The sequence below is a fragment of the Elephantulus edwardii genome, unplaced genomic scaffold, assembly GCF_000299155.1.
Source record: "Elephantulus edwardii isolate Elephantulus edwardi_28Jun2011 unplaced genomic scaffold, EleEdw1.0 scaffold00151, whole genome shotgun sequence".
NCBI lineage: Eukaryota > Metazoa > Chordata > Mammalia > Macroscelidea > Macroscelididae > Elephantulus > Elephantulus edwardii.
Window position 1 is genome coordinate 7,185,019 of NW_006399901.1, and position 22,719 is coordinate 7,207,737.

The 22,719-nt window shown below is 60.3% G+C and overlaps 2 protein-coding genes across 2 annotated transcripts; both read right to left on the reverse strand.

The window, feature by feature from the left end:
- Positions 1-7,126: 7,126 nt before the first annotated feature.
- Positions 7,127-8,961, reverse strand: LOC102846965 (chromosome unknown open reading frame, human C16orf11). Its single transcript, XM_006894854.1, has 2 exons — positions 7,952-8,961; positions 7,127-7,754 (listed from the first exon to the last, which is right to left on the reverse strand). Exons 1-2 carry the CDS (start codon positions 8,959-8,961, stop codon positions 7,127-7,129), a joined length of 1,638 nt encoding a protein of 545 aa, XP_006894916.1.
- An 8,366-nt stretch (positions 8,962-17,327) lies between these two features.
- CAPN15 (calpain 15) lies at positions 17,328-22,457 on the reverse strand. The gene is made up of 11 exons (XM_006894855.1): positions 21,051-22,457; positions 20,371-20,582; positions 20,112-20,295; positions 19,810-20,033; positions 19,567-19,692; positions 19,343-19,495; positions 18,915-19,076; positions 18,618-18,838; positions 18,356-18,522; positions 18,096-18,274; positions 17,328-17,505 (listed from the first exon to the last, which is right to left on the reverse strand). The coding sequence occupies exons 1-11, from the start codon at positions 22,455-22,457 to the stop codon at positions 17,328-17,330; spliced, it is 3,213 nt and encodes a 1,070-aa protein (XP_006894917.1).
- Positions 22,458-22,719: the final 262 nt, after the last annotated feature.

Sequence of the window (22,719 nt, forward strand, 5' to 3'; positions counted from 1 at the left end):
CACCTATACCCCTGGCTGCCTAGGGCACTTGGCCAGGTGCCCTCTTCTCAGGATGGGTCACAGTGGCAGGGAGTGGGCCATGGGACTCCATCATCAACACTTAATAAAGCTGTTTGGGGGAAGAAAAAGTGACTTTCATTTTCAACTTCTAAGAACTCATTCTTCACGTGGTGTAAAGAAAAGGGCCTTCAGCAACAAAAGAAGTGAAAAAAAAAAAACAAACAAACAAACAAAAGAAGTGCAAATAAAAGCGCTAAGGATCCAGGGCCTCCACCCAGGAAGCAAGCTGACCCTCCCCCTACCTCTCCACATGGGAGCTTCCTGCCCAGTGCTGACCACCAACCCAGTCCACCTGGCCTGGGGCAGCACTCACTCTTCTTCAGGTACTAATCTATGTGCTCTCTAGGCCTTTTCTAGAGCTCTCAAAAATAGGCTGAGCAATTCTAGGGGGTCCCTGAGGCATAGAAGCTGCCTCCCAGCAGCCATCATAAAGCATGAATTCTGAAGGACCCGTGGTTTCTGAATCTGCCCTTCTACCCTGGAAACAGATCAAGGCCTTAGAGGGAGTGAGCCTCTGAGGCCAACTTAGGAGGGCTCTATCAGCTATGGGTTACACCTGAAATAGGTCCCTGTCGGGGAAGCTGCTCCAGGGACTGGAGAGAGGACAGAGAATGGGTGGAGGCCAGCAGCTGAGTCTTTCACCCTGTGAGACCATCATCTCTCAAGGCCTGCTCGCCTACGTGTCCAATGAGAGCCTAACACAGCACATTCTGCCTGCATGGGGGTCTGCACATTCACCTCCTGGGACCTTTGGAAAACTCCCTCTGGCTATAGCTGAAAATAGCCTCTAACACTCTAGGAGGTAGGGTCTGTGGTGTGACCACTTTGTGAAAACTCAGTCTTCCACACCAGATTTGTGATATGTACACTTTCTCTGTGGGCATAACACATCTTCTAAAAAATTTATCAATTTTACCAATGTAAAATTTCAGTCAACCATATAAGGTCAAAAGGGCAGCATTGGCATAAGGATAAAGCCTTGAAGACAGGCAGAGAGAAAACTGAAGGATGAGTGGAAACCAAAGATGGAGAAGAGGGTAGTTACACTGTCAACCCATTGTCAGGGTCCCTCATACCTGACCCTCCAGCAAGTTTTCAGAGGCTGTAAATCACACAGGAGACTGGCCATTAGTCTCCTTAGGGGAAGTTGGTGGATTTGAACTGCCTGCTTTGGGGTTGGCAGTGTAATTCTTTAACTACTTGGCCACCAGAACTCCCTATGGGTGTTGTAATTAATGTCAGAAAGTAAAACGTGTCTGAGTGGTTAGATAGAAAGAAAACAAAACAAAACAAAACACCAAAACAAACCATTTTGTTCTGTAAACTTTAACTCAAAACACCATAAAAGAGAAAAAATTGTAAAAAAAATAATAAAGTTCTTTGCATCTAAGGATAGAGGCGCTTGGAGAGAAAAAGCTGTATAGTATTGGAGAAAACACATTACAGGACAAACTCCTTTCTCCACCCCAACTCAGCCTCTGGGAGTGGCTGGAGCACAAAAGGAGAGTCAGGATCAGACAGAAAAGAGATGAAAGCACAGGCAAATCGATAGCAAGGCGGGACCGGGTGGGAGAGGCGGATAGAGCCTGGGAAGGTGAGCAGAGAGAAAGCTGTGATGCAAGATGCGGTCACCCGCGGGGGTGAGCCGCCCCTCCCCACTGTCTACCAAGCTAACACACTACGGAGAAAGCCTAGTTCGGTCGTCACGAACCCCTGATATTAAACTCTCGGTCCACTGCTGAAGATCCCCGTCTTGGGTGTTCTCCAAACCTCTTTTCTTTCCCTCCGTCCCCTGTCTTATTACGGAAGAGGACTCGCACTCCAAAGCCTTTTCTAAGAATTGCCCGGCAGCAGGAGGGCCAGGCTCCCCGCCAACAGCGCCTGCTCCTTAGTCCTCTCGTGGAGGGGCGGCGGACAGCGGGCCCCGATCTTATGGAGGAAGGAAAGGAAAGTCAAACGGCCAGCTTCGTTCCCTTCCCACCCCGGGGCCGCGATGTCCGGGGGCTCGCTGGCCGCCAAGGTCATATCGCGGGGTCCGCCCACCTCTTCGGCTCACCAGCTGCTCCCCGGGGCTGCGCCCTCGGGTGGCGGCGTCGTCACGCGGTTAGGAACTGTACTAGGCGGGCCCGGACGGACGGCGCGGTTCGAAGGCTCCAGCCCTGCCGCAGCCGTGCCGCGGGACACGAGACCCATTTCCGCCTACTCAGCTGTTGCCAAGCGACGGTCCGGCCCCCAAAGGTTCCCGGGCTGCCCGCGGGCCGCGCGCAAGTGTTCCGCACGTGTAAGATTCTTGCTGGACCCTGGAATGATGAGCTCGACTTTCTTTGCATACCTCAGCTTCCCTACCCCAGGCAGCCACCTAACTCCCTGGACGCTGCTCCTGCTTCTCTTGCAGGGATCAAATATAATGAACAGAAGAGAGAACCACTAGAAAGTTGGGTCCTTAGGGAGCTCTGGTGGCCTAGTGGCAAGAAGCTGTACTGCAATCCCAGAGGTAAATAGTTCAAGTCCACCAGATGCTTTGCTGTAGGAGGGGCAATCTTCTCCTGTACCAGTCAGATCTGACTTGACGGTACACACGTACAAAATAAAAAAAAATCAAAAAGTTGGGCCCTCTTCATCTATCTTTCAGAGAGGAAAAAAAAAGTGAGGTTTGAAGTGAGTCTGGCTTGACGGTTCTCCAGCCCTGGAACCCTCAGGATTCCGATCTTCATCCCCAGGCTGGCTCCCTCTCTCACTGCCTCCTGCAGAGGCCTATCCAAGTTCTCACAGGGCAGGGCTCATGGATAGGACATTGGATCCTAATTGTCAAAAGTGGCCCCTGCAGATCTAACAGGATCCCAGTAACAACAGCAACAACCAATGTTTATTGAATCCAACTACATAGGTATTCTCCTGGCTAGGACATATTGGGGATCCCCAGTGTTCCCCCAAAACATTCTACACTGATCCTCCACAAAGACCCTCCCTGAACCAGGAGCTGGCTGGGCCATTGGCTCGCCCCACCCCTGAGGCCTCATTTCCCTGTGTATAAGTGCACTACCACTGAGTGGACCCTGCAGGACAGAGTAAAACTGATCCCATTGGGTTTTTCAGGCTGAAAATCTTTACCAGAATAGACTGCCTCATCTTTCTCCCATGAAATGGCTGACGTGTTCAAACCTTCAAACTTCTGGTTTGCAGTCCAATGCCTTAATCACAGCACAGAAGTCGTCTCTCTGTCTCTCATGCTTCTTTCAAGCAGTAGGAGTATGTCTTCATCAGCCAATCTCATTCACTCCCCCATCCCTCATGAGAAAGTGACCTGGGGCACCAGCCAAATCCAACCACCTCCCTGCTGCCACAACCCCCCCATCCCCCACCCGCCGCCCCTTACCTACTCAGGACTCAAAAAAGCTCCTGGAAGCTCGGCCTGCACCCTGAGTGCCTCTGAGGCTGAGGGAACCCTGGGGAGCCACTCCTCAGTTTAAAATTGCTCAGCTCTCCCAGCCACACCCTTTCCGCCTGCAACAGTCTGATTAGGGCCTGCCTGCATGAGGCTCAACACCCAGCCCCAGAACACTGGATCTCATGAGGGCAAAGTTGAGGGTAACAGGGTCCCAGGTTGCAGACAGTGCCAGTTTGCAACTGAGGGTGAAGTTCAAGTTCCTGGGAAAGGGGTGCGCCTGAGGTGCTTTCTTCAGTGAGTTGGGGCTAGGGGCTGATCCTGGTCAAGTCCGCTCTGCAAGGTGCTCATATACCTTGATGTAACCATCCACAGTGTCTGCCACCACAAGCTGGCCCTGGGGTGCACAGGCCACACCAGAGGGCTGCCGTAGGCCTTCGGACACCAAGCAGATGGATGCTCCCATCCAGGGGAACATTGTCACCTGACGATACTGCTCATCACACACGATGACATTGCCTTCTGAGTCGGTGCACACACCAGTGGGGCAGCCAAAGGAATGTCCCGTCTGGCCCCCCAGAGAGCCAAGGGGCTGATGGCTGCTACCAAACAGCTGAACATCTCCACACTCCTCGCTCACAGCCAGGCCTCCATCTGGCCGCGGGCCCACCCAGCAAGGGCCCTGAAGGCCCAGCACTGAAGTGGGGGCCAGGGCCTCGAGGGCAGGGCCCAGAGTGAAGTTGTGCACAGCATTGGCCACATAGTCTGTCACTAAGAGTCTGCCAAAGACATCTACAGCCAGCCCTCGAGGAGACTGGAAGGAGCCCACAGTCACCCAGTGGCCCTGAGGGGCTTGGGCTGTATGCTGGAGTGCACGGACAGCCCCATGGACCAGGTCGCTGACCACCACGAGCCCAGAGGCTGTCACAGCCACATCCTCTGGCACAAAGTCTCCGGAGCCTGGTACATGGCAGGGTAGGCTGCAGACAGCTCGGCCCTCCAGGTCCAGAACATGGACACAGGGAGAGGCCCCTGCTGTCAGGAAGAGCAGGCCATCTGGGGAGCAGTGCAGACCCCGGGGGCCCCCTGCGGCCCGCTCAGGCCCCCGAATCCGCCCCAGCAGCCGACACTGCCTTGTGAGAGTGGGACCCATAGGCTGATCCATTCCAGAAGCAGCTGACCAGGATGTGGGTGGCAGCAAGTCAAGAGGCAGGCAGCCCTGGGATCAGGGTGTGGGTGGCCCCGACAGTCAGGAAACACGTAACAGACTCACATCTTCTCAGAGCTGGTTGGCGACTGGCAGGGGCTGCAAGTTGGAGTCAAACTTTTACTGTGGACCCAGCCCTGTCGCCCAAAAGCCCTCTCAGTCAGTGCTCCCCAGGGAGCTGGTGTCCTCCCATCTGCCAGATACCAGAGCTGAACTGCAGTTCTGCCAGATCAGAAGTCCCTCCCTGTTCTTCAGCCCAGGAGTCTCTATGCCTACAGACCCCATTTCCCAGATGTGATCCCCAGAACAGGGTATAGGGAGCATTTAGTGGGGGCAGGGTTGTGGGTTCTGTCTCTGGGTACCAAGACTTCCAAGTGTCCTGGGTTGGGGTGATAAGGCATGTATCTCAAACTTATCTGCCCATGGAACCCTTCCTCATGCACAGTCAATGGCCTTTCATAGGAGGTGGCCCAGCCCCTGCCCACTGGCCTGCACAGCCCCTGTGGACAGCACCACTGAGGCACCTCCAAAGGGATCCTGACTGGAGGAGTTGGGAGTTCCTACCTGGGCCAGCTCCCCAGACCTGCCCGGCTCAGGCTCCATCCCCATCTGTCCTGTCTCTGGGGCCTGTGTTGTTGGAAACGAGAGGGAGGGGAGGAGCCACCCAGCATGTTCCCACAGGGACAGGGACACGTGGGGCGTGGGACTCACACAAAGTAAGGCACCCTCAGGGACACTTCTGAGCAGCTGTGAAACTTGTCTGAGGACAAGGTAACTTGTGTCACTAGGATGCTTGACCCTGGCCCTAGCCCTGTGCTGCACCATTGGGCTGGCAGCCTCTTTCATAGCCCCCACAGCTGGACTCCAAGTGTCTCATTCAGCTCCCTATAGGAAGTTTAAAGTCAAAAGTTCCAGTCCCCCCATACTCTCAGGGAAGCCTAGGCCAGGGGAGGGTTAGGCCTGACCTCACCGTGTCACAGGAGGGGTGATGGGGTGCTGAATCTGCTCCTGCAAGGTTGAGCAGTCCGCTTATCTACTTGTCTGCCCAATGGAGGCACTGACCTTGAGTTGAGGCAATACTGGGGAGCAGTAGACACATGGGGGTTCGTACTCATGCCTTGCTCTGTCTGTATCTCCTGCAAATCATCCATAGGGAGGCGGAGTGGCCTGGTGAATGCACGCCTACTGCTGCCCGTCACCCTCTGCCTGGCCGCCCAGCACCCCAGCTTGCATGCCTCCAAGTAGAGGCAGGCAAGATGCTATCGCAGTTAATGGGGCGATCACAGTCCTGCGAGGACTGGCCCCAGCCCGGCCAGCCCAGCACCAGCACCAGTGCCAGCTCAGGAGCAGGAGAGAGCCTCAGGCAGTGCTAGGTGGGTGGGCTCTGTGGGTGCGGTCGAGCTCCCCAGGGACAGGGTGATCAACTATGCCCCAGGGTCTCTGGGTGCAGCCCTGTCCCCACCCCCAGCTTGTAGGAATGGCTCGGCTGGAGGCAGCCAGCTGTGAAGGCCACCAGTGCCCACGGCTGTAGGGTTGGCAGGGGCCCAGTTCTGCCACGTGGGGTACAGCAGCCAAGGCCGCATGGTGGGAGGCACTGCTTTGTAATAATGGGGGCCACTGGCAGGAGGTGGGTTTCAGGGACCTGTACCTCCAGCTGCGAAGCCTGGAGGTACCTCCACCATCGAGACCAATTCAGCTGTCCCAGCCTATCCCCACCAGCCCTCTCGTGTGACTCCTTCAGTATAAGTGGCTGTCCGCTGAAGCTCAGGCATACCCCTAATCCCCTTGGGAAGTGGCCAGGAACCATCTCACCAGCAGCACTGCCTACCTGAGACACTACCTGCCCAGGGACACAGGCTCTAAGGGGAGCATAGCCTCTGGGAGCATATCCCAAGACCCCACAGCTTGGGAATCATGACTACCTGGGGACACTGAACCTGGGAACACTGACAGGTAGGACACCATTTGCCCAGTGACATAGGGTGACATCTGGGTACCATGTCAGCCTGGGTGGGACCTTGTCCACCTGGGAACACCACTTAAAAGAGAACACTGCCATGTAGCATACTGTCCACATAGGCGACAAAGGGACACTGTCCACTCAGGGACACAAGTGCTTGGGGAACAACCCAACAGAGGTCACAGCTACTAGAGAAACCTTAGGATCCCACCACCAGGGGACCTTGCCCACTTGGAGCACACCACTACTTAGCTCACTGTGCGCCCCAGGGCCACAGCTGCTGGGGGGATGCCTGGAGACCCACCCTGAAGGAAGAAGAGAAAAAGGTATGTGAAGTCATTTCTATTTCCACATCCAGAACAGTGATCAATAAATAACCAGCCCCCAGTGTCACTGTGATGCCCCACAGAATAGCCGTGGTACATGCTGGGTCCAAACAGGTCTCCATAGGGGGTAGGGGCAGGACTTGGGGCACAGGAAAGCCCTCTGAGGGCAAAGGAAGTCTTGGGTGGGGTCAGACCTCAGAGCCCCGGGAGACCTGCAGGACAGCTTCAGGGGTTCGGGAGCTCCCTGGTGCCCCATAGGTAGCCCAGCCACCACCAGGGGTGCTGTCTTCAGGGGCTGGCAGTGAGTGACTTGGAGGTGGGACACTGGAGTCAGCCTCACACTTGGTGGTATGCCCAGAGAAAGGCTCACTGGGGGTCACAGGGCCCAGTGTGCCAGCCGGGTCAGGGGTCCCTTGGTGAGGCTCAGAGCCCAGCTTAGGTGACCCCCAGGCCCTCACTGACGGCTCCAGCCCCTTGGTGGGACCCCGCTTTACAGACAGGTCAAGGGGCACCTCAGGGGGACGCACAGCACGTTCCAGAGCACGGTGGATGTGCAGCAGCTCCTGGCGAATCTTGCCCAGCTGCTCACGAAGAGGGCGAGGGGCCAGCCCCCCTGAGGGTGCCAGCTGTCCCAGACGCTGCTCCACTCGGGCGTAGTCACCCAAAGCCCTGGTCAGGTCCTCACCCACATGAGCCGGACTGCTGGGTCCCAGGCTGGGCAGTGGCTGGACAAGGGTGGCTGAGGAGCCCAGGGTTTCTCTGTCAGAAGGCTCCTTATTCTCGCTCCAGAGCATTGCTGGGGGGCCGCTCGGCAGGCTGGGGGGTGAGGATCTGGTCAGCAGGTCGCCTCAGCCCCTGCTTCACTCCCTAAACTGGACCAGCCACCAGGAAGCCCCCTTGTCCAATCTGCCACCCACTCCTCAGGAAAGGAGGGTAAGACCTTGGCCTGGTGGGCTACCTCCTCAGTCTCAGTTCCCCCTTTGTGGCTTAGCCCTGCCCCTAACAACACATACCTGTTCTGGTAACCAAATTTGGCTGAGCTTGGAACCTTCTGGAACTCCAGCTGACTTCCCTGGGGCAGCTTCCTCTTGGGGTTGTCCTCTGCAGTCTGCTTGGTTTCTCTCTCCTGCCCTGGATCCCTGAGGGGCCAGGGGCCCCCAGGGCCTGTGAGAGGTACCTTCAGCAGCCCAGAGGCCAGAGTCCCAGCGGGAGTCTTAGGGGGCGCAGGGGCAGCTTTGCCTGCTGGCAGCCCCAAGCTATGCTCCAGGAGCAATGGGTAGTAGAGGCGGGGTGCCAGGGTCGGGCGCTCGGGGGCCTGTGGGGCCGCAAAAGCAGGGGCCTGGGGCAGCAAGGGGCCAGCCTGGGCTAGGAAGGGCATATGGGTGGCCAGTGAAGGCCCCAGGTAGGAGAAAAGGCCCGGGCTGAGCGGGTAGTTGACACCCAGCAGGGACAGCTGGAGGCTTTGAGCCTCAGGAAATTCACCCAGGGTGGGTGGCGGGTAGCAGGGAACACTGCCCTCTGGGCCCGAGGAGGCGGCTGCGTCCCCCACAGTCGGGCCCCCGCCCTGCCCCGGTTTCCAGGACCTGCCCAGAAGCCCCACGGGGCCTGGACCCTTCCTGGAGGCCCTGGTGCTGGGGGACTGCGTGGCCACGATGCCCTCGGCCCCCGGCTTGGGGCCCCCAGGGCAGTGGCGTAGGGAGACGCGCTCGCAGCCGCCGCGCTCGAGGGCGGTGGGGGCGTCGAGGTCCCCCTGGCGGTCGGGGCTGGGCGCGCGCGGCCGCGGCGGCAGCGGGGTGCGGCGGCAGGCCCAGTCTGGGGAGTCGAGCAGGAGGGAGAGCGAGTCCTTGCAGAGGCTGTACTTCATGTGGTTGTACAGATGAGACTTCTCCAGGCAGGTGAAGGGGCACTGGAAGCACTTGTAGTTGTAGGGCTTGCCCCACGGGCGCGGGATGTAGTGCGGCTTCTTGGGTCTCCGAGCGCGCGCCCCAGAGCCCCCGCGGCACGCGCCCGCCTCCCGGGACATGGCTCCTGCTAGTGAGCCGGGCTGGCCACCATGGCCACCTGCGAACGAGGGCTGTGGTCAGTGCCCACCACCTCTGACTCGCTCTCTCAACTCTCACCCAGTTCCCGGGCATGTGATTCACCATCTCGGAGTCCCCCAGACGCCCCCTCCACACACACCTGGGTAGCCCAGTGAGGAGGTACAAGCACAAGGAAGCACTCTACACTTGCCTTTCACTGCGGCTCAATGGCACGACTGTGACCCTGCCCTTGGTGGTGCAGTGGTTATTTAACCACAATGTCCACCTTTACCAGCCTTTCCGTGGGAGGAAGATGGGACAGTGTGGTTTGGTAAAGAGTTCAGCTTTGGGAACCCTATGGGGCAGGTCTCCTCTGTCCCACAGGGTCGGTCGTTGAGAGTCAGAATCAACTGGACCTCAGGGTGCAGGTGGCCCAGGCTGCCGCTGGAGGTCTGTTTCTGAGCTGACTCAATGCATACCCTGAGGCTGCCAGCTTTAGGCTCCCACCAGCCATTGGAGGATCTGTGTGGCCAAAGCTTGTGGCCTAAAAGGAGCCCTGAAAGCCCTGCCCTCACTGAGCACCCCTTCTCCAACTGGGAATGATGAGAGAGAAAAGAGAGGAGGGGCAGCTATGGCTGTGTGCATGTGTGGGTGTGCAATCAATGCAATGTGGTGTGTGTATGTGTGTAAGAATGTGCACATCAGGTGGGTGTATGTGTGTTTGTGTGTTTATATGTGTGCATTTGATGTGTGTATGAACATGCACATGTGTAGGGAGTGTCTGTATGTATGTACATGACCATGTGTATATTTACATGTATGTACATGCGTTTGACAGATGTGTGAGCATATACATCGTGTGTGGAGTATATGTGTTGTGTCCTCATTTGTTTGTGTGTGCATTCCATGTGTGCAATGTGTAGGGAATGTATGTGGGCATGTGTTGTATACGTGCATTCCGTGTGTGTGTGTGTGTGTGTGTGTGTAAGTACAGAGATCACTGGTCCAGCATTGCAGTGGGTGGACACTAGGGGCTCAGAGGTGAGGCCATGCATGGGCTAGGCCAGGCTGGGGGGAGTGGGTGTCACAGCCTGCCCCCATGCATGGCCACCTGCTCAGCCCGGCTCCATCTGGGTGGCTCCAGGCAGGTCAGCGGCCGAGTCCTGCAGCGGACGCACTCAGCCAAGCCCCTCCTCCCCTGCCTGCCTACCCGTGCTCGAAGCCGACTCCACACTCCATCTGGGCCACCACCTGGGCCACCCTCCTGCCCCATGTAAGCAGCGCAGCGCAGAGCATGTGTGTGAGGCGTTGTTGCCTGCACACAGGGGTACAAGGCTCTTGCACACTGAGCTGGCTCAGAACAGCCCCCAAATGGGGGAAGCCAGAACACAGAGGGGAACATATCCACATGCTCACACCCCAACAGTGTACATGGGTGAGTGGTTGCACATACACACACACCCGGGCTGACATAGTCACATACATATCACATGTGTGCACACACAGAGAGACATGCACAGATTTAGACACACACATATCCAAGGACTCACACACATAGTGGCCTAGAGACACACATGAACTCATACATGGTCCAGACACACACCCAAGGATACATGACACACACACAAGGCCACATATATGCCCCAGGAAACACCCCCTCCTGAAATGTCCCTAGGAGCCCCACTTCCTCCCACCCTGCTCCAGGACCAGGGGCATCAGAGGTTGGGTCAAGCTGGTGAGCCCTGCAGGGAAGCCTCTGTGAGCACACCAGGGGCTGGAGGTCAGGGTGGCCAGGCCAGGCTAGCTGGCCGGGTCTATGGGGGTCCAGACCCTGAAGTGGTGTGGGTTGAAGCTGGGCTGCAAGGAAGTGTTGGGGGCTTTCAGGGGGCTGGGCTGTGAATCCAGCCTTGGGGTGGGATGGGTGGGGACTAGCTTCCTTACTCCTTGTCCCCCGCGTGCCCCCCCAAGATGGGATGACAAATGGGTGTGTGAGCTTCGGAGCCAGCGACGGCTCTGCTGGGACCATCCATCACACAGTCCTGGGAGCCACACAGCTGTGCAGCCTGGCGCTGCGGGTCTGCTCCCGCCGGGCCCTGGACCCGCGGGGGTGGGGCTCCTCCCGGGGCCTGGACTCATGCTTGGGGGGGGGTACTCCAGGGCTGGCAGCAGGTGGAACCTACAGCTTGCCCTTGGAGCAGGTACGGGGGAGGCACCTCACAATCACCATTTCAGAAGCTGCTGACCCTGGGGACCCAGAAGACGCTGTGCACCCACCCCCAACCCCCACCACATGAGCACAGAGCCAGGGACTCCAGAAGTCCACTGGCCTGTGCGCACACACTGGGGCGTGAGAGGCGCTCCCAGGCAGCCCTGTAAACCGTCCAAACAGACCCTTCCCTGTTCCGTGGCGCCTCAACCCCTAGATGCAGCGAATCCCGCCTGGTCCGTCCCTGTTAGCCCCTAGGACTCGGGGAGCCCCCACATGGGGTGGAGTCGGGCCAGGGGGGACCCCCACCCCGTCTCCATCTCCACCTTCGTCACCTTGCCTGCCGGCGCGCCTCCAAGGACGTCGCTCCGACTCGGATGGTGCAGCTGAGGAAAGTGCAGGCGCCGGGACGCGAGAGAGGCCGCCGGGAGTGGGGTGCGGGGTGCCCCGCCGCCCGACCCGCCCTCGTCCCCGCCCGCAGTGGCGCCTAAAACTTCGCAGACTCCCCTGTGTCTGTCCGGCTGCAGAGCCAGGGCGCCCAAGGTCTGCGATTGGGGGGCAGCGGGAGTGCATCGGTCCCCACGCATCCCCTCCTTCCGCCAACTGCCTCCACCCCAGACCGCAGACCCTCTTGGCTCAACCTCTGCGCAGGAATAGGACCCCACAAGGGAAACTGAGGCCCGGCGCTGGGGCCGAAACCCCGCAGGCCTGCGGTCACTCACGCGGCTGCAGCCCAGGAAGCTTCGCCGCCAGCTGGTGCCCCGACGCCGGCTCGCGCCCACCGAAGTTGGCAGCAGAAGCGGCCGCGCGTGCGCCTGGGCGCCGGCTGCGGGGAGGGGGCGACGTCCGACGGGAGGGGCGGGGGCGGGCACCCCTCTCCGCGCACCCCGCCGCCCTGGCGGGCGCTGCCTGGCCAGGCTCCCGGCTGAGCGAGTCTGGAGCGGAGCGCAGGTGTGTGGCCGAGCGGGGCGCCACGCCGCCTCCACCCCCGTCGCCTGCAGGCTGCCGCGGGGGTGCGCAGAAGCGCGGGTCTCCCGGGTCCCCGTGCGGTGACGGGGTGTCAGCAGCGGGCAGCGGGAGAGGGGCCGTCAGCAGGCATCCGTCAGGTCGCCCAGCCCCTGACAGCCGCCCGCTCGGGACCAGGGCCTGGGGGCTGAGCCTGGGGACAGGGGAGGGGCCGCAGGGGCCAGAGCCAGCCTGCGAGGGCACCGGCCAGTGGAATCCAGCTTCGGGGGATCCGCCCAGGAGACCCAGCCTGTTCCTCTCTCCACTCTCCTCCCTAGAACGGCCCTTTCTGCCTGCACCTCAAGATGAGGCTGATGGGACCGCTGGCCTACGCCCCCAGCCCCATGCCGGCCCCCAGCCCCATGCCGGCCCCCAGCCCCATGCAGGCCCCCAGCGCAGATGGTGATCTTCCCCTTCAGGAAGCATCGCCTCACCCTTGGTCTCTGCCTGAGTGGTGGCCACCTGTAGCTCAGACCTGCTGTGACCCTCAGGACTATCCCACCCCCTGGAAGGGCCTCAAGGTGTTTGCAGAGGTCCAGAAGGGACCTGGAGGTGCTGACACATCGTGGACCACCCTTCGGTGACCTTGCATCCTGAAGTGCGGGTCCTTGCATGCCAGAGTGTCCCAGTCTGCCTGGATCTAGCTCCTACGGGCCAGCTTCTAGGTGTGGTGCCTGTCCGGCAGCTCTGTCTGGTGTGGTGACTGAGGCGAGCTGGCCTTCGATTCCCCCCAGGGACCCAGCATTTGTCCAGGAGGAGGACGTGTGTGTAACACAACACTCCACTGAGGGCTTGCTGGAATGACCCCTCACTCGGGTTGGGGGCAAGGATACCTTGGGAGGAGGACCTGGGAGGACCTCTTGGACAGGGTCCTCAGAATAAGAATCCAGCATGTCCTCAGCCTTGAGGGCCTGGCTTCTGTTTCTGTGCAATGACTCACAAGCTTGTCGTAGACCCACCCCACCCTCTGGGGTGCTGGCCATCATGCTTGAGAGTATGAAAGGTGCCAGGCTGGGAGTCTGGAGGGCAGCTATGCTTGGTGACATCAATGTGAAGGCCAAGTGCCCTCTTGGCCCTGTTGGGTGGCCACCCCTCCCCATCCGTGGTGTGTTTGTCTTGTGTCTCTGGGCTTGGGCTCTGGAGAGGCCCTGGGCAGCTCAGGATCCAGCCTCCTCTGCTCTATCACCTGGCCTGGCCCAGTTGACTAGCTGACCATGCAGGTGACTCCAGGCTGGGGACAGCTAGAGTGTCCTTGCCAGCAATCCTGCAAAGTGTGAGGGTTGCATGGCCAGTTCCTCCTACACTTGGACCCCTCAGTGAACAGTCAGGCTTGAACCTTTGCCGTGGTGATGTCTAGAGAACCCGAGGCTGACACCGCAAAGGAGCTTAGACAGGCGTGACTGGCAGGACGTGGGATGGAGAGGCTGGTGATATAAGACCAAACTGGCTCAAGTGACCTTGGAGCCCCAGAGAAGGGAAGCTAGGGCACTCCAGTGTTGAGAGGCTCAGGAATGCACTTGGGGGTGGTATGGGGGGGTACATGACTAGCACCCAGGAGGGGCTGGTGGAGTAGCCTCGTGAGTGGGATGGAGTCCTTGAGAGCCTGGGGCATAGGCCAGGCCAGGCCCAGTGGCACGCCAGCACATCTGCTTTTACAGCTGGCATGCATGGTGCCTGGGGTCCCGTCCTACTTTCCTGCCATTGAGGGCCTCAGGGTGCTCATCTGCCAGGGTGCTCCTGGGGGTTATTCCTGACCTTGTGTGTATGGGGGTGCCCGGCTGAGTAGGGATTGGGACCTCGATGGCCGTGAGTCCATGGACCCCTGCTTAGCCTCAGCTTCGCTCCCCTCTGGCAGGGTGATGGCTGGAATTAGAGTATCTGGATGCTTCCACTCAGTCAGGGTTCTGGATGACCGTCTGGCTTTGCTTTCTCCCACAGCCAGCGTCTGGATGGAGGATCCTGAGGCCTTACCCTCCGCCTCTGGCCATAGGACCTCATCTCTGTCTTCTCTGCTCATAGCTGCCCACCTGTCACCTCAGTTAACACTGGGCCTATGAGTGTGCAGGGGAAAGGGAAAAGATGAGAGGCAGGGCAGGAGGTGGGGGGCAAAAAGGCTCTGAAGTGACCAGGGTCTGCAGTGCCTGGGGGCAGGACTGTCCCATCCCCTCAGTGTCTCCCACTGCCAGCAGTAGGAGAGCCGGGCCTGGCTGGACAGAGAGGTGGGGTTGGCTGTGAGCATGTGACTTTGTTGGTTCATATCCCCAAGTCCACCCATGCGTCTCCCCATTTCAAGTGTGGAGACCCCCCCTAGTCCTTGTGTACTGAATGCTGTTCCTTCTTGTCCTACAGAGACCTCTGGAACCTAGCCTGACTGCACAGGATCTGAGTACTGGTGACACTGTCACCAGGAGGGCTGCGGGCCGAAAGCAGACTAGGAGGCAGGGTCCCATGGCTGTCAGGTTGTTCCCACTCATGGATTTCCACCATTGAGTTTCCAAGATTGTAAATCTTTATGGGAAGAGACCGGGCATGTTGATTTCTTGGAATTGTTGGTGGATTCTAACCACTGATCCTTGGCTTAGCAGCCCAACATGGATCTCACTATGCTACCAGGGCTCTTCTAATAGCAGGAGCGACTCTCAGTCCCAGCACTACAGGCCCCTCACTCTCCATTCCCAGAACAAGAATTGCTGGGGAGTTATACTAACTCCAGGAAGCCTGCTGTCCTCCACCTTGCCATCCTTGCCACATCCCCACACACGTCTTGTCCTGCTAAGAGAAGTTACCTGACCCTCACGTCCCCCTGCACCCTTGCTGCAGTTCTGCCTCTTGAGTCATCACCCCTTAAAGTGGAAGAGGCTGAGCAGGAGTGAGTTCGGCGTTTAGGGAGGCATGCGAGCCAGGGCAGGTGCCTCTTGAGTCACATGGGCTCTGGGGAGTTGGGCGGGTGGGGCGAGAGGCTCTGGCTGCCCGCCCACCCGTCTGCCCCAGGCCGACAGCCACCATATGCTCCAGAAGAGGATCGGCGCTGCGTCCTGTGGCCTGGGGGCCGCCTCCCTGGCCTGTCATAGGAGATTTTTCCTGCCTGAGTGGCAGGCGGCGGGCGGGGGCGTGGGGATCAGAACCTCCTCCCAGCCCTGACCCCAGCACCCCCATCATTGCAGGACCGGGTGTGGAGCTGGCTCAGAGTTCCCCCCACATGGTGGCTGTCCTGGCTGGGTACTCTGTGAGGAGGCTGTGGTGGGTACCAGGGGCCCAGGCGGGGTGGGAGTGTGGCCAAACGCCCAGAGCTGTGCAGGGGGCAGGCTGCACGGCCGCGGCTAATGTGTACGCTAACTGCTTCTGACAGGGCCACTCACAGGGAGGCCTCCTCAGCGCCCGCCTGCCCCGGAAGGCCACGCCAGCCACCACGCCACAAAGTGGGCGATGAGGGTGCTAGGGTGAGGCTGGGACAGGGGCCAGTGGTGATGGGGAGAGAGGCCAGGACCGGCTCCGGATGGAGCAGAGTGAATAATAGGGATGGGTCACAGGGTAATGGGGAGACTGAGAGGATAGTGGGGAAGATCCTGACACTAAAGCTGCATATCTAGCTCCTACTTTGGTGACTTGCCCACCTTGGGAGGGGGGGGGCAGTGGCTATGACCTCTAGCTCATGCTGGGTCACCATATTGCTCTGCCCAGCCACCAAGGACCCAGCACCCCCTGCACATTCAGGCCCCCAGGGGAGATACGTCTCATCCCCTAGCTCCTTTAGACCCTGACCCAGGTCTCCTCACATCCCACCCTGGGCCTGTCTGGGGGTCTCAGCAGGATAGGGTCCTTGGTGCATGCTATGCAGTGCTGGCGGGCGGCTGAGCGGCCGTGAGATGTGTTGTGGCAGCTCCCCCGCTGCCCGAGGCCCGCCTGGAGCAAACACTGCTGGTGGCTTTAATTGCTCTCACATTCGATCTCGCGCCCTGTGACAGCCTCTTACAGAGGCCCCCACCTGGTGGGGCCAAGCTTGCACCCAGACTGTGGGGCCCTGGATGGGGGCACCTGTGACTTGGGGGCTGCATGGGGGCTCCTGAGATCGGGACTGGCTCCCAACAGCTTCCTGCCCCTTCTACACCCTGATTGAATGTTGTAACTCAGAAGAGGCAACATCTGGGGCCACCCCTGACCAGCTGATGGGGTGCCTCCCTCCCCCCCTCCCCCCAGTCCTAGGTCTGGCTGTGTATACAAACACACACCACTGTGCTGGGACAGACCATCATTCCTAGTCCTAGAGGGGCAGCAAAGAGGGAGAGACCACTGTTACAAAACAAAACCTTTTATTTGGTCCATTGGAGCCTGAGTCTGGACCCCGCCCATGGGGAAGGGGACCCCTGGGACGGGCTGACGGTTGATAAAATAGTTTGTGTGTTGGAAGAGCTGCTGTATTTACAGAGTTAAAAATATTCACAGCTCAGAGAAAAGGGGAGGTACAAAGGAGGCCCGAGGGGGTGTGTCCCGAGGGGGGTGCGCTCGCTGCTTCTGCTAAGGCCCCAGCCCCAGGACAGGCCCTGGGCAGCGGGGGCCCTGAGGGTGGCGGGGGGGCGGGGGGGGAGATAGGTCCGCCTGTGTGTGCCTGGGCCCCAAGACCCTGTCTGCCGGCGGAGGCTGCCTTGCCACACAAGGCCCAGCCCTGCTGCCCTTCATGGCTTCGGTCCTGGGGGCCAGGAATTGCATAGTGTCGCTGGAGGGGGACAGGAGAAGATCTCCCCAGCAGCAGCCTCCTAGGACAGGCCACCCCAGCCCACTGCTGATACCAGGGGGGCAGGAGGTTGCGCCTTAGCAGCCCCTGCTATCACTGAGATGCTGGGCCTTGGATCCCAGTGGGAGACTGGGTCCTGGGGTCTGGGCTGACCATGACCCCCCAAAACTCCCCCCAAGCTGGCTCCTGAACCTGCATTCCAAGTCCCGAGGCCATGACCAGAGGGGAAGGTTGGCCTGTGGCTGGTGGCTGGCTCGAGGTATTTGCTTGGCAGCCAGGAGGCCCTGGCCCTGCTGACTGGCCCCAGGGTGAAGGCGGTTAGGGGTGGGGAGGGCCCCCGACTCCCCAGGGGTCCTGAGATTGGTCCCGGCATCCTCAGCCTGGGCCTCCCTCCTAAAGTGCGTGCAGGTGGGCGGGCCGAGGGGTCAGAGTGGCCGAGGCCCATGCAGTCCAGCGACCTCGGGTGTGAGTGGGGGGCTGTGGGTGCCTTTGGTGGCTGTCCAGTCACTGAGGAAGGCCTGGGCTGCTTTGCGGTGGGCGAGTCGGTGTGTGATGGAGAAGCCAGCGTTTCCTTCCAGCTGGGACAGGATCACCAGGACCTGCCTGGGGGAGAGGGCCAAAGACTGGCTGAGGAGCCAGACAGGGTTGCTGGCAGTACAAGAGTGCATGAGAGGGTGTGTCTGAAGGCATGTTTGTGTGTGCACAAGCAGGTCCAGTACGGGGGTGTGTGTGTGTGTATGTGCACGTGCAGGCCCAGCTGTACAGGTGTGTGTGTGTGTGGAGGGGTATGTGCACGGGCAGGCCCAACTATACAAGTGGGGCAGGGTGTTTGAGTGTGTGTACATGCAGGCTTAGCTGTGCAGGTGTGTTGGGGGTGTGTGTGTGCAGACCCACCTGTGAGGAAGTTGTGTGGGATGTGTGCAAACATGTCTGTGCATGGGCGAGTCCCCCTCTGCATATGTGTGAGTGTGGATGTGTGTCTGGATCTGGGTGGGCAGGCTCCTTGTGTAGAGGTGGCACGTACGTGTGCTTGAACACATTTCTGTGTGCGCGTGGACATGTGCCCATCTGTCAGAGTGAGTGGGCCTACTTGTGCAGCAGCAGCGTCTGTGTACAAGTCTGTCTACACACGCGTGTACATCTGTCCATCTGTGCGTGGAAATGTGCCCATCTGTCGCCGCGGGTGGGCCCACCTGTGCAGGGGTGGCACGCTATCCTGTGTGCGCAGGCTGCCGCGCGTGGACACCACGTTGAAGCTGTCGGTGCAGTCACACTGCACATGCAGGTAGGACTTGGGGTGCCGATTCTCCACCACCACGATGAGGCCCGCCCAGCCGTGGGTCAGGTAGTAGCAGGTCATGCCCTCTCGGCCCTGGTAAGGTGGCAGATATGAATGGGGGGATGAAGTGGCCCACAGACAGGGTGCTTTGCCTCCTCAGGGCTATGTCCCTACCTCGTGACGCTCACCGCGGCTCTCAGTCAGCAGGATGATGGCGTCGGCCAGTGTGGTAGGCTGGGCTTCCACCGGCTCCACCATCACCAGCCTTGAGCTGTAGACAGCCAGCACATGGCCAGGTGGCTCTGGGGTGCAGCGTGGACTCCCTGTTGATGGGCTGGGGGCTGCAAGGTGAGCATCAATGGCATTAGGGGGTGCCGGATGCCTGGTGTACACCCTACACAAAAGTCTGCCTGCCGTGCCCAGGCTTCCCTACTACCCTGTGAGGCCGTGGGGTTGGTAGCCCAGTGGTTGAAGGCACAGCACACCACGGCATACTCTCCCGGCTCCAGCATGACGTCACAGTTGACAAACTTCTTGACCGCCCGCTTGCTGTGGGCCAAAAGGCGGCCCAGGCTCAGGCGGCCACCGTTGCCAAAGGTGGCCCGGAACACCAAGATGCACAGGTCCAGCAAGTGGCTGTCCCCCGCATCTGAGCGCCTGTAGTGAAGGACTCAGGTTAGGGTGGCTCATGGTGACCCCACCACAGCCCACCCATCCTTTCTGCCTGCCCCACCTGCTTCCCTCCTGAAAGAGGGCAAAGTCCAGCGAGGCTCGCTCCAGCACAGTTAACGCAGTGACACCCACAGGTCCGCTGGCTGAGCGCGGGAAACAGCCTTGCACCCGCACCTCCTGCCAGTCCGAGCGTGCCTTGCAGATGTCCACTGAGTCAAAGTACCTGCCCGGAAGGATGGACAGTGGCCTTATGTGCTCCAGGCCACCTGCACATGTGTGGGGCTCTCTTGTCATCCCTCTACCCCAGACTTTGTAAGGCCATTGGGTATGGCATCTGACCAGTACATGGCCTAGCTTTGCAGCTCAAGACCGGGAGTGGCCGGCTGGCCTTGGGGTCCCTACTGCTCTGGGTCCTTGGGTGATGCAGCTGTTTCTTAGACATAACCTCTGCCTCGTCTCCCACCCCTGGTAGATCCAACAACCCCGCACCTGATGAAGTCACTGTACTCCATCCAGAAAACGCCCTCACCACTGCCCAGTGGAACCAACTCTCCACGCAAGTGCCCTGGCCAGTGGGGCCATTCGTCTGACCAGCTGCCATTCCAGGAGAAGCGGCCCCATGGGTTCCGGAGCCGCAGGAGCCTACGGACAAAGTACTGACGTGACAGTTGACCATGCCTTGCCCACCCCAGCTTCCTGGACCCTAGACATACCTGGAGCCCTGCACATCCCTGACGTCCAGGATGGAATAGGCGTGACGGGGGCGCAGGCCCAGGCTCTCATAGGCTGCGTCATCCACCTTCATGTTGCCCCCGCCGCAAGAGGCACCCATGAGGAACCTGTGGTGGAGTGATCGTGCTGACCCCTGGTCCCCGCAGACTTGATTCCCTGGGGGCAGCCCTCCCCAAATCACCTCTGCCTCCCCCCTGCACCTACTTTACCCTGCACCACCTCACCCTGCCTCCTTGGAGCTTAGCATCTTGGCCCAGATGAGGTCAGTGTCCACAGGCTCCTCTCTAGGATTGGTGGAGCTGACCTGCAGCAGGAGGCTCTCACAGGGCGCCCCTGTGAGGGTGGCCAGGCCCTCGATGGCCCGGCCTGCCTGCAACGCGAAGTAGGAGCCGTGCAACTTTGCCAGCGCCTTCTCGATGAGTGCCACCCAAAGCTGCTTCCGCTGGGCCTGTGGGGAGGTAGGAGTTAGAGGACTCGAGGCGTGGGTGCCCGGCCACCTGATCCCCACCCACCCCGCCCCACCCACCTGTGAGAAGAGCAGATAGCCGCCTTCGTCACAGGGCAGCATGTCGTCCACCAGCACTGTGGTCCATGTGCCATCCTTGCACAGCCGCACCTGGTAGGCACCCTCAGGACACAGGTCTCGGGTGACCATGACTCTTTCCACCAGGTCTGGACGCTCGGCCAGCACCGCCAGGGCACTGAGGAACCTGTGGAGGAGGCAGCTCAGGGGGCCTGTGGCCAGGCTGCACCCCACGCTGCTCCGTCCACCATCTTCCCCTTACCAGCAGTTCCCTAAGAGCCCTTGCAGGATGTCCGAGGGCCGCAGCCTGCAGAACACACTCCAGGGCACACTTGCAGGGTCCTTGAACACAGAGCAGTTGATCTCATGGGGCCGCAGCCACTGCCGCACACGCTGCTGGACACCGTCCCCCTCGGGGAAGCCCACGGATGAGGGCCCGGGCGGGAAGCTGTCGTCTACAAAGTTCACACCGTTCTGTGGGGACCAAAAGGGGTCAGGACTGGATGGGCTTGCTTGGCCAACCTATGACTCACAACCAGAGAGTTAGACTACTACTGGATCCCGTAGGATCCTGCTGACCTCAGCCTGTCCATGGCTGTGCAAACTGGCCTGGCCAGGACAAAGCCTGTGAGGGCCCAGGCCCCAGTAAGGCCCTAGTGGGAGAGTAGCAGCAATGCAGGTCTGGCTACAGAGGGTGGTGGCCAAAGGACACAGGTAGCATCTCCCAGGGGGACCCTACCGCCAGCACTCAGAAGGGCAGTCAGGAACTCACTCTTCCTAGCCTCTAGCTCCTGTGTGGAGATGACGTGGGGTGGGGACCCAGGCCAGAGGAGAGACCACTACTTACCCTACATGGCTTGGCACATCTGTCCCCCTCTTACTGCCCCTGCCCGCTCACCTTATCCCCCTCACCGCCATGCCGTTTCCATCTTGCCCACTCACCTCCCGGCAGAAGGCTACTATGTGCTCCCATAAGGCCTTGGCCTGGCCCTCATCGGTCAGACGCCGCTTCTCCACCAGCACGCTCTCCCGGCGTCGCAGGGTAGCAGCTCCATGGCGTGGGGCCTCGGGCAGCTGTGGCGTGTGGCAGGCGGCACAGTGTCGGGCGCGGGGTGTGTTGAGCAGGGTGCAGGCAGGGCAGGCCCACTGGGCTGGGCGCTCGGTGGGTGTGGGGGGCAGAAGGCGGATGGCCTTGCGAGCCGAGGGGGCTCGGCCACAGCTGCAGAGCCCTGGCCGGTCAGCACTGCAGTCAGGGCAGCGGCCAGGAGCCTCACCATGCTCCTGAAAGCCGTGCAGCTTGGAGCAGCCACAGACAGAGCAGCGGGCAGCTGCCGTGGGGTTGCGCAGTGTGCACTGGGCACATGACCAGGTGCTGAAGTCTGGGCTGGAGGGGCTGGCGGGTGTGAAGCGCACGGAGTCACCAGCCAAGTCGATGGTGTCACCTGGAGAGGGACCACAGCCCTCCCCAGGGACTGGGCTGCCCTCAGTTGCTTCCTCCAGCACACTCAACCGGGGGCCTGACAGCAGCTCCACCAGGCGGGGGGCACCAGACCCTGCCCGCCCCAGACACGGTGGTGCTTTTGGGCTAGGCAAAGGCTGGGCAGCCTCAGGCACTGGCGGCTGTGGCTGGGGGGGCACTTCCCGGCGGCTCCGGGGAACAGGGTTGTTCTGAAGAGGTGGTGAGAAGGGGCTGAAGGGGACGAGGTGTGGGGGCTCCTGGTCGACTGTGGTCACACCTTGGCCAGCTGGAACAGGGGTAGCCTCGGGGCCATCCCCAGGTAGGCTTGGTGGGGGTGGGGGAGGCCCAGTGTGGAAACCAGCAGGGGCCACAACCTCGGGTACTACCAGTGCCTCAGGTGGGATCCTGGGAAGGGAGAGTCTGCGGGGACCCCCGCAGGCAGAGCAGGAGCTGGCCACAGGGGTATTGTGCAGTGTGCAGCGTGGGCAAGCCCAGCCCCCTGGCTCTGTGGTCACCTCCTCGGTTCGTCCCCCCGCTGGCTCTGTGGTCTCCTGCCCCGCCGTCCTCATAGACCCTGCTTCCTCCTGGCAGCTGCCCCTAGGCTCGGCCAAAACAGCAGGAGGTGGTGGTAGGGCCCCATTGATGGTGGGGGCCAGAGGGGCCCCAGGTGCAGGGTCTGGGGTGAAGCCGCACACCTCGCAGGCCTCCTTGCCCAGAAAGTTCCGGAAGGTGCAGCGGGCGCAGGGCCATTTCTGCTCCTCTACGCTGAGCCTCAGGATCTGTTCGAGGTCAGGCTTCTGCCGGGGGGCCTCACAGATGGAGCACTGGCGCTGACCAGCTGGGTTCAGGAAGGTGCAGCGAGCACAGGACCACTCCCGGACAGTGGCCATAGACCCAGGCGAGTGTGTGTGGCTGTGGGAGACAGGGGACTGAGTCAGGGCTGGGCCCCTATCTTGGCTCCAAGGCCATTTATTTGGCTAGGAACCCAGAGTGGATGAATAAGACCGCTACCTGATCTGGGGTGTCCCCTGGGCTTCACAGCCCCCACCTTGAGACTAGACAACTCCAGATGGGGCTAAGGCTGCCTGGGGGACTATGCTCATTGCACACCCAGTACCTCCCAGGGCACTCCTACCCACTGTCCCTCCTGCA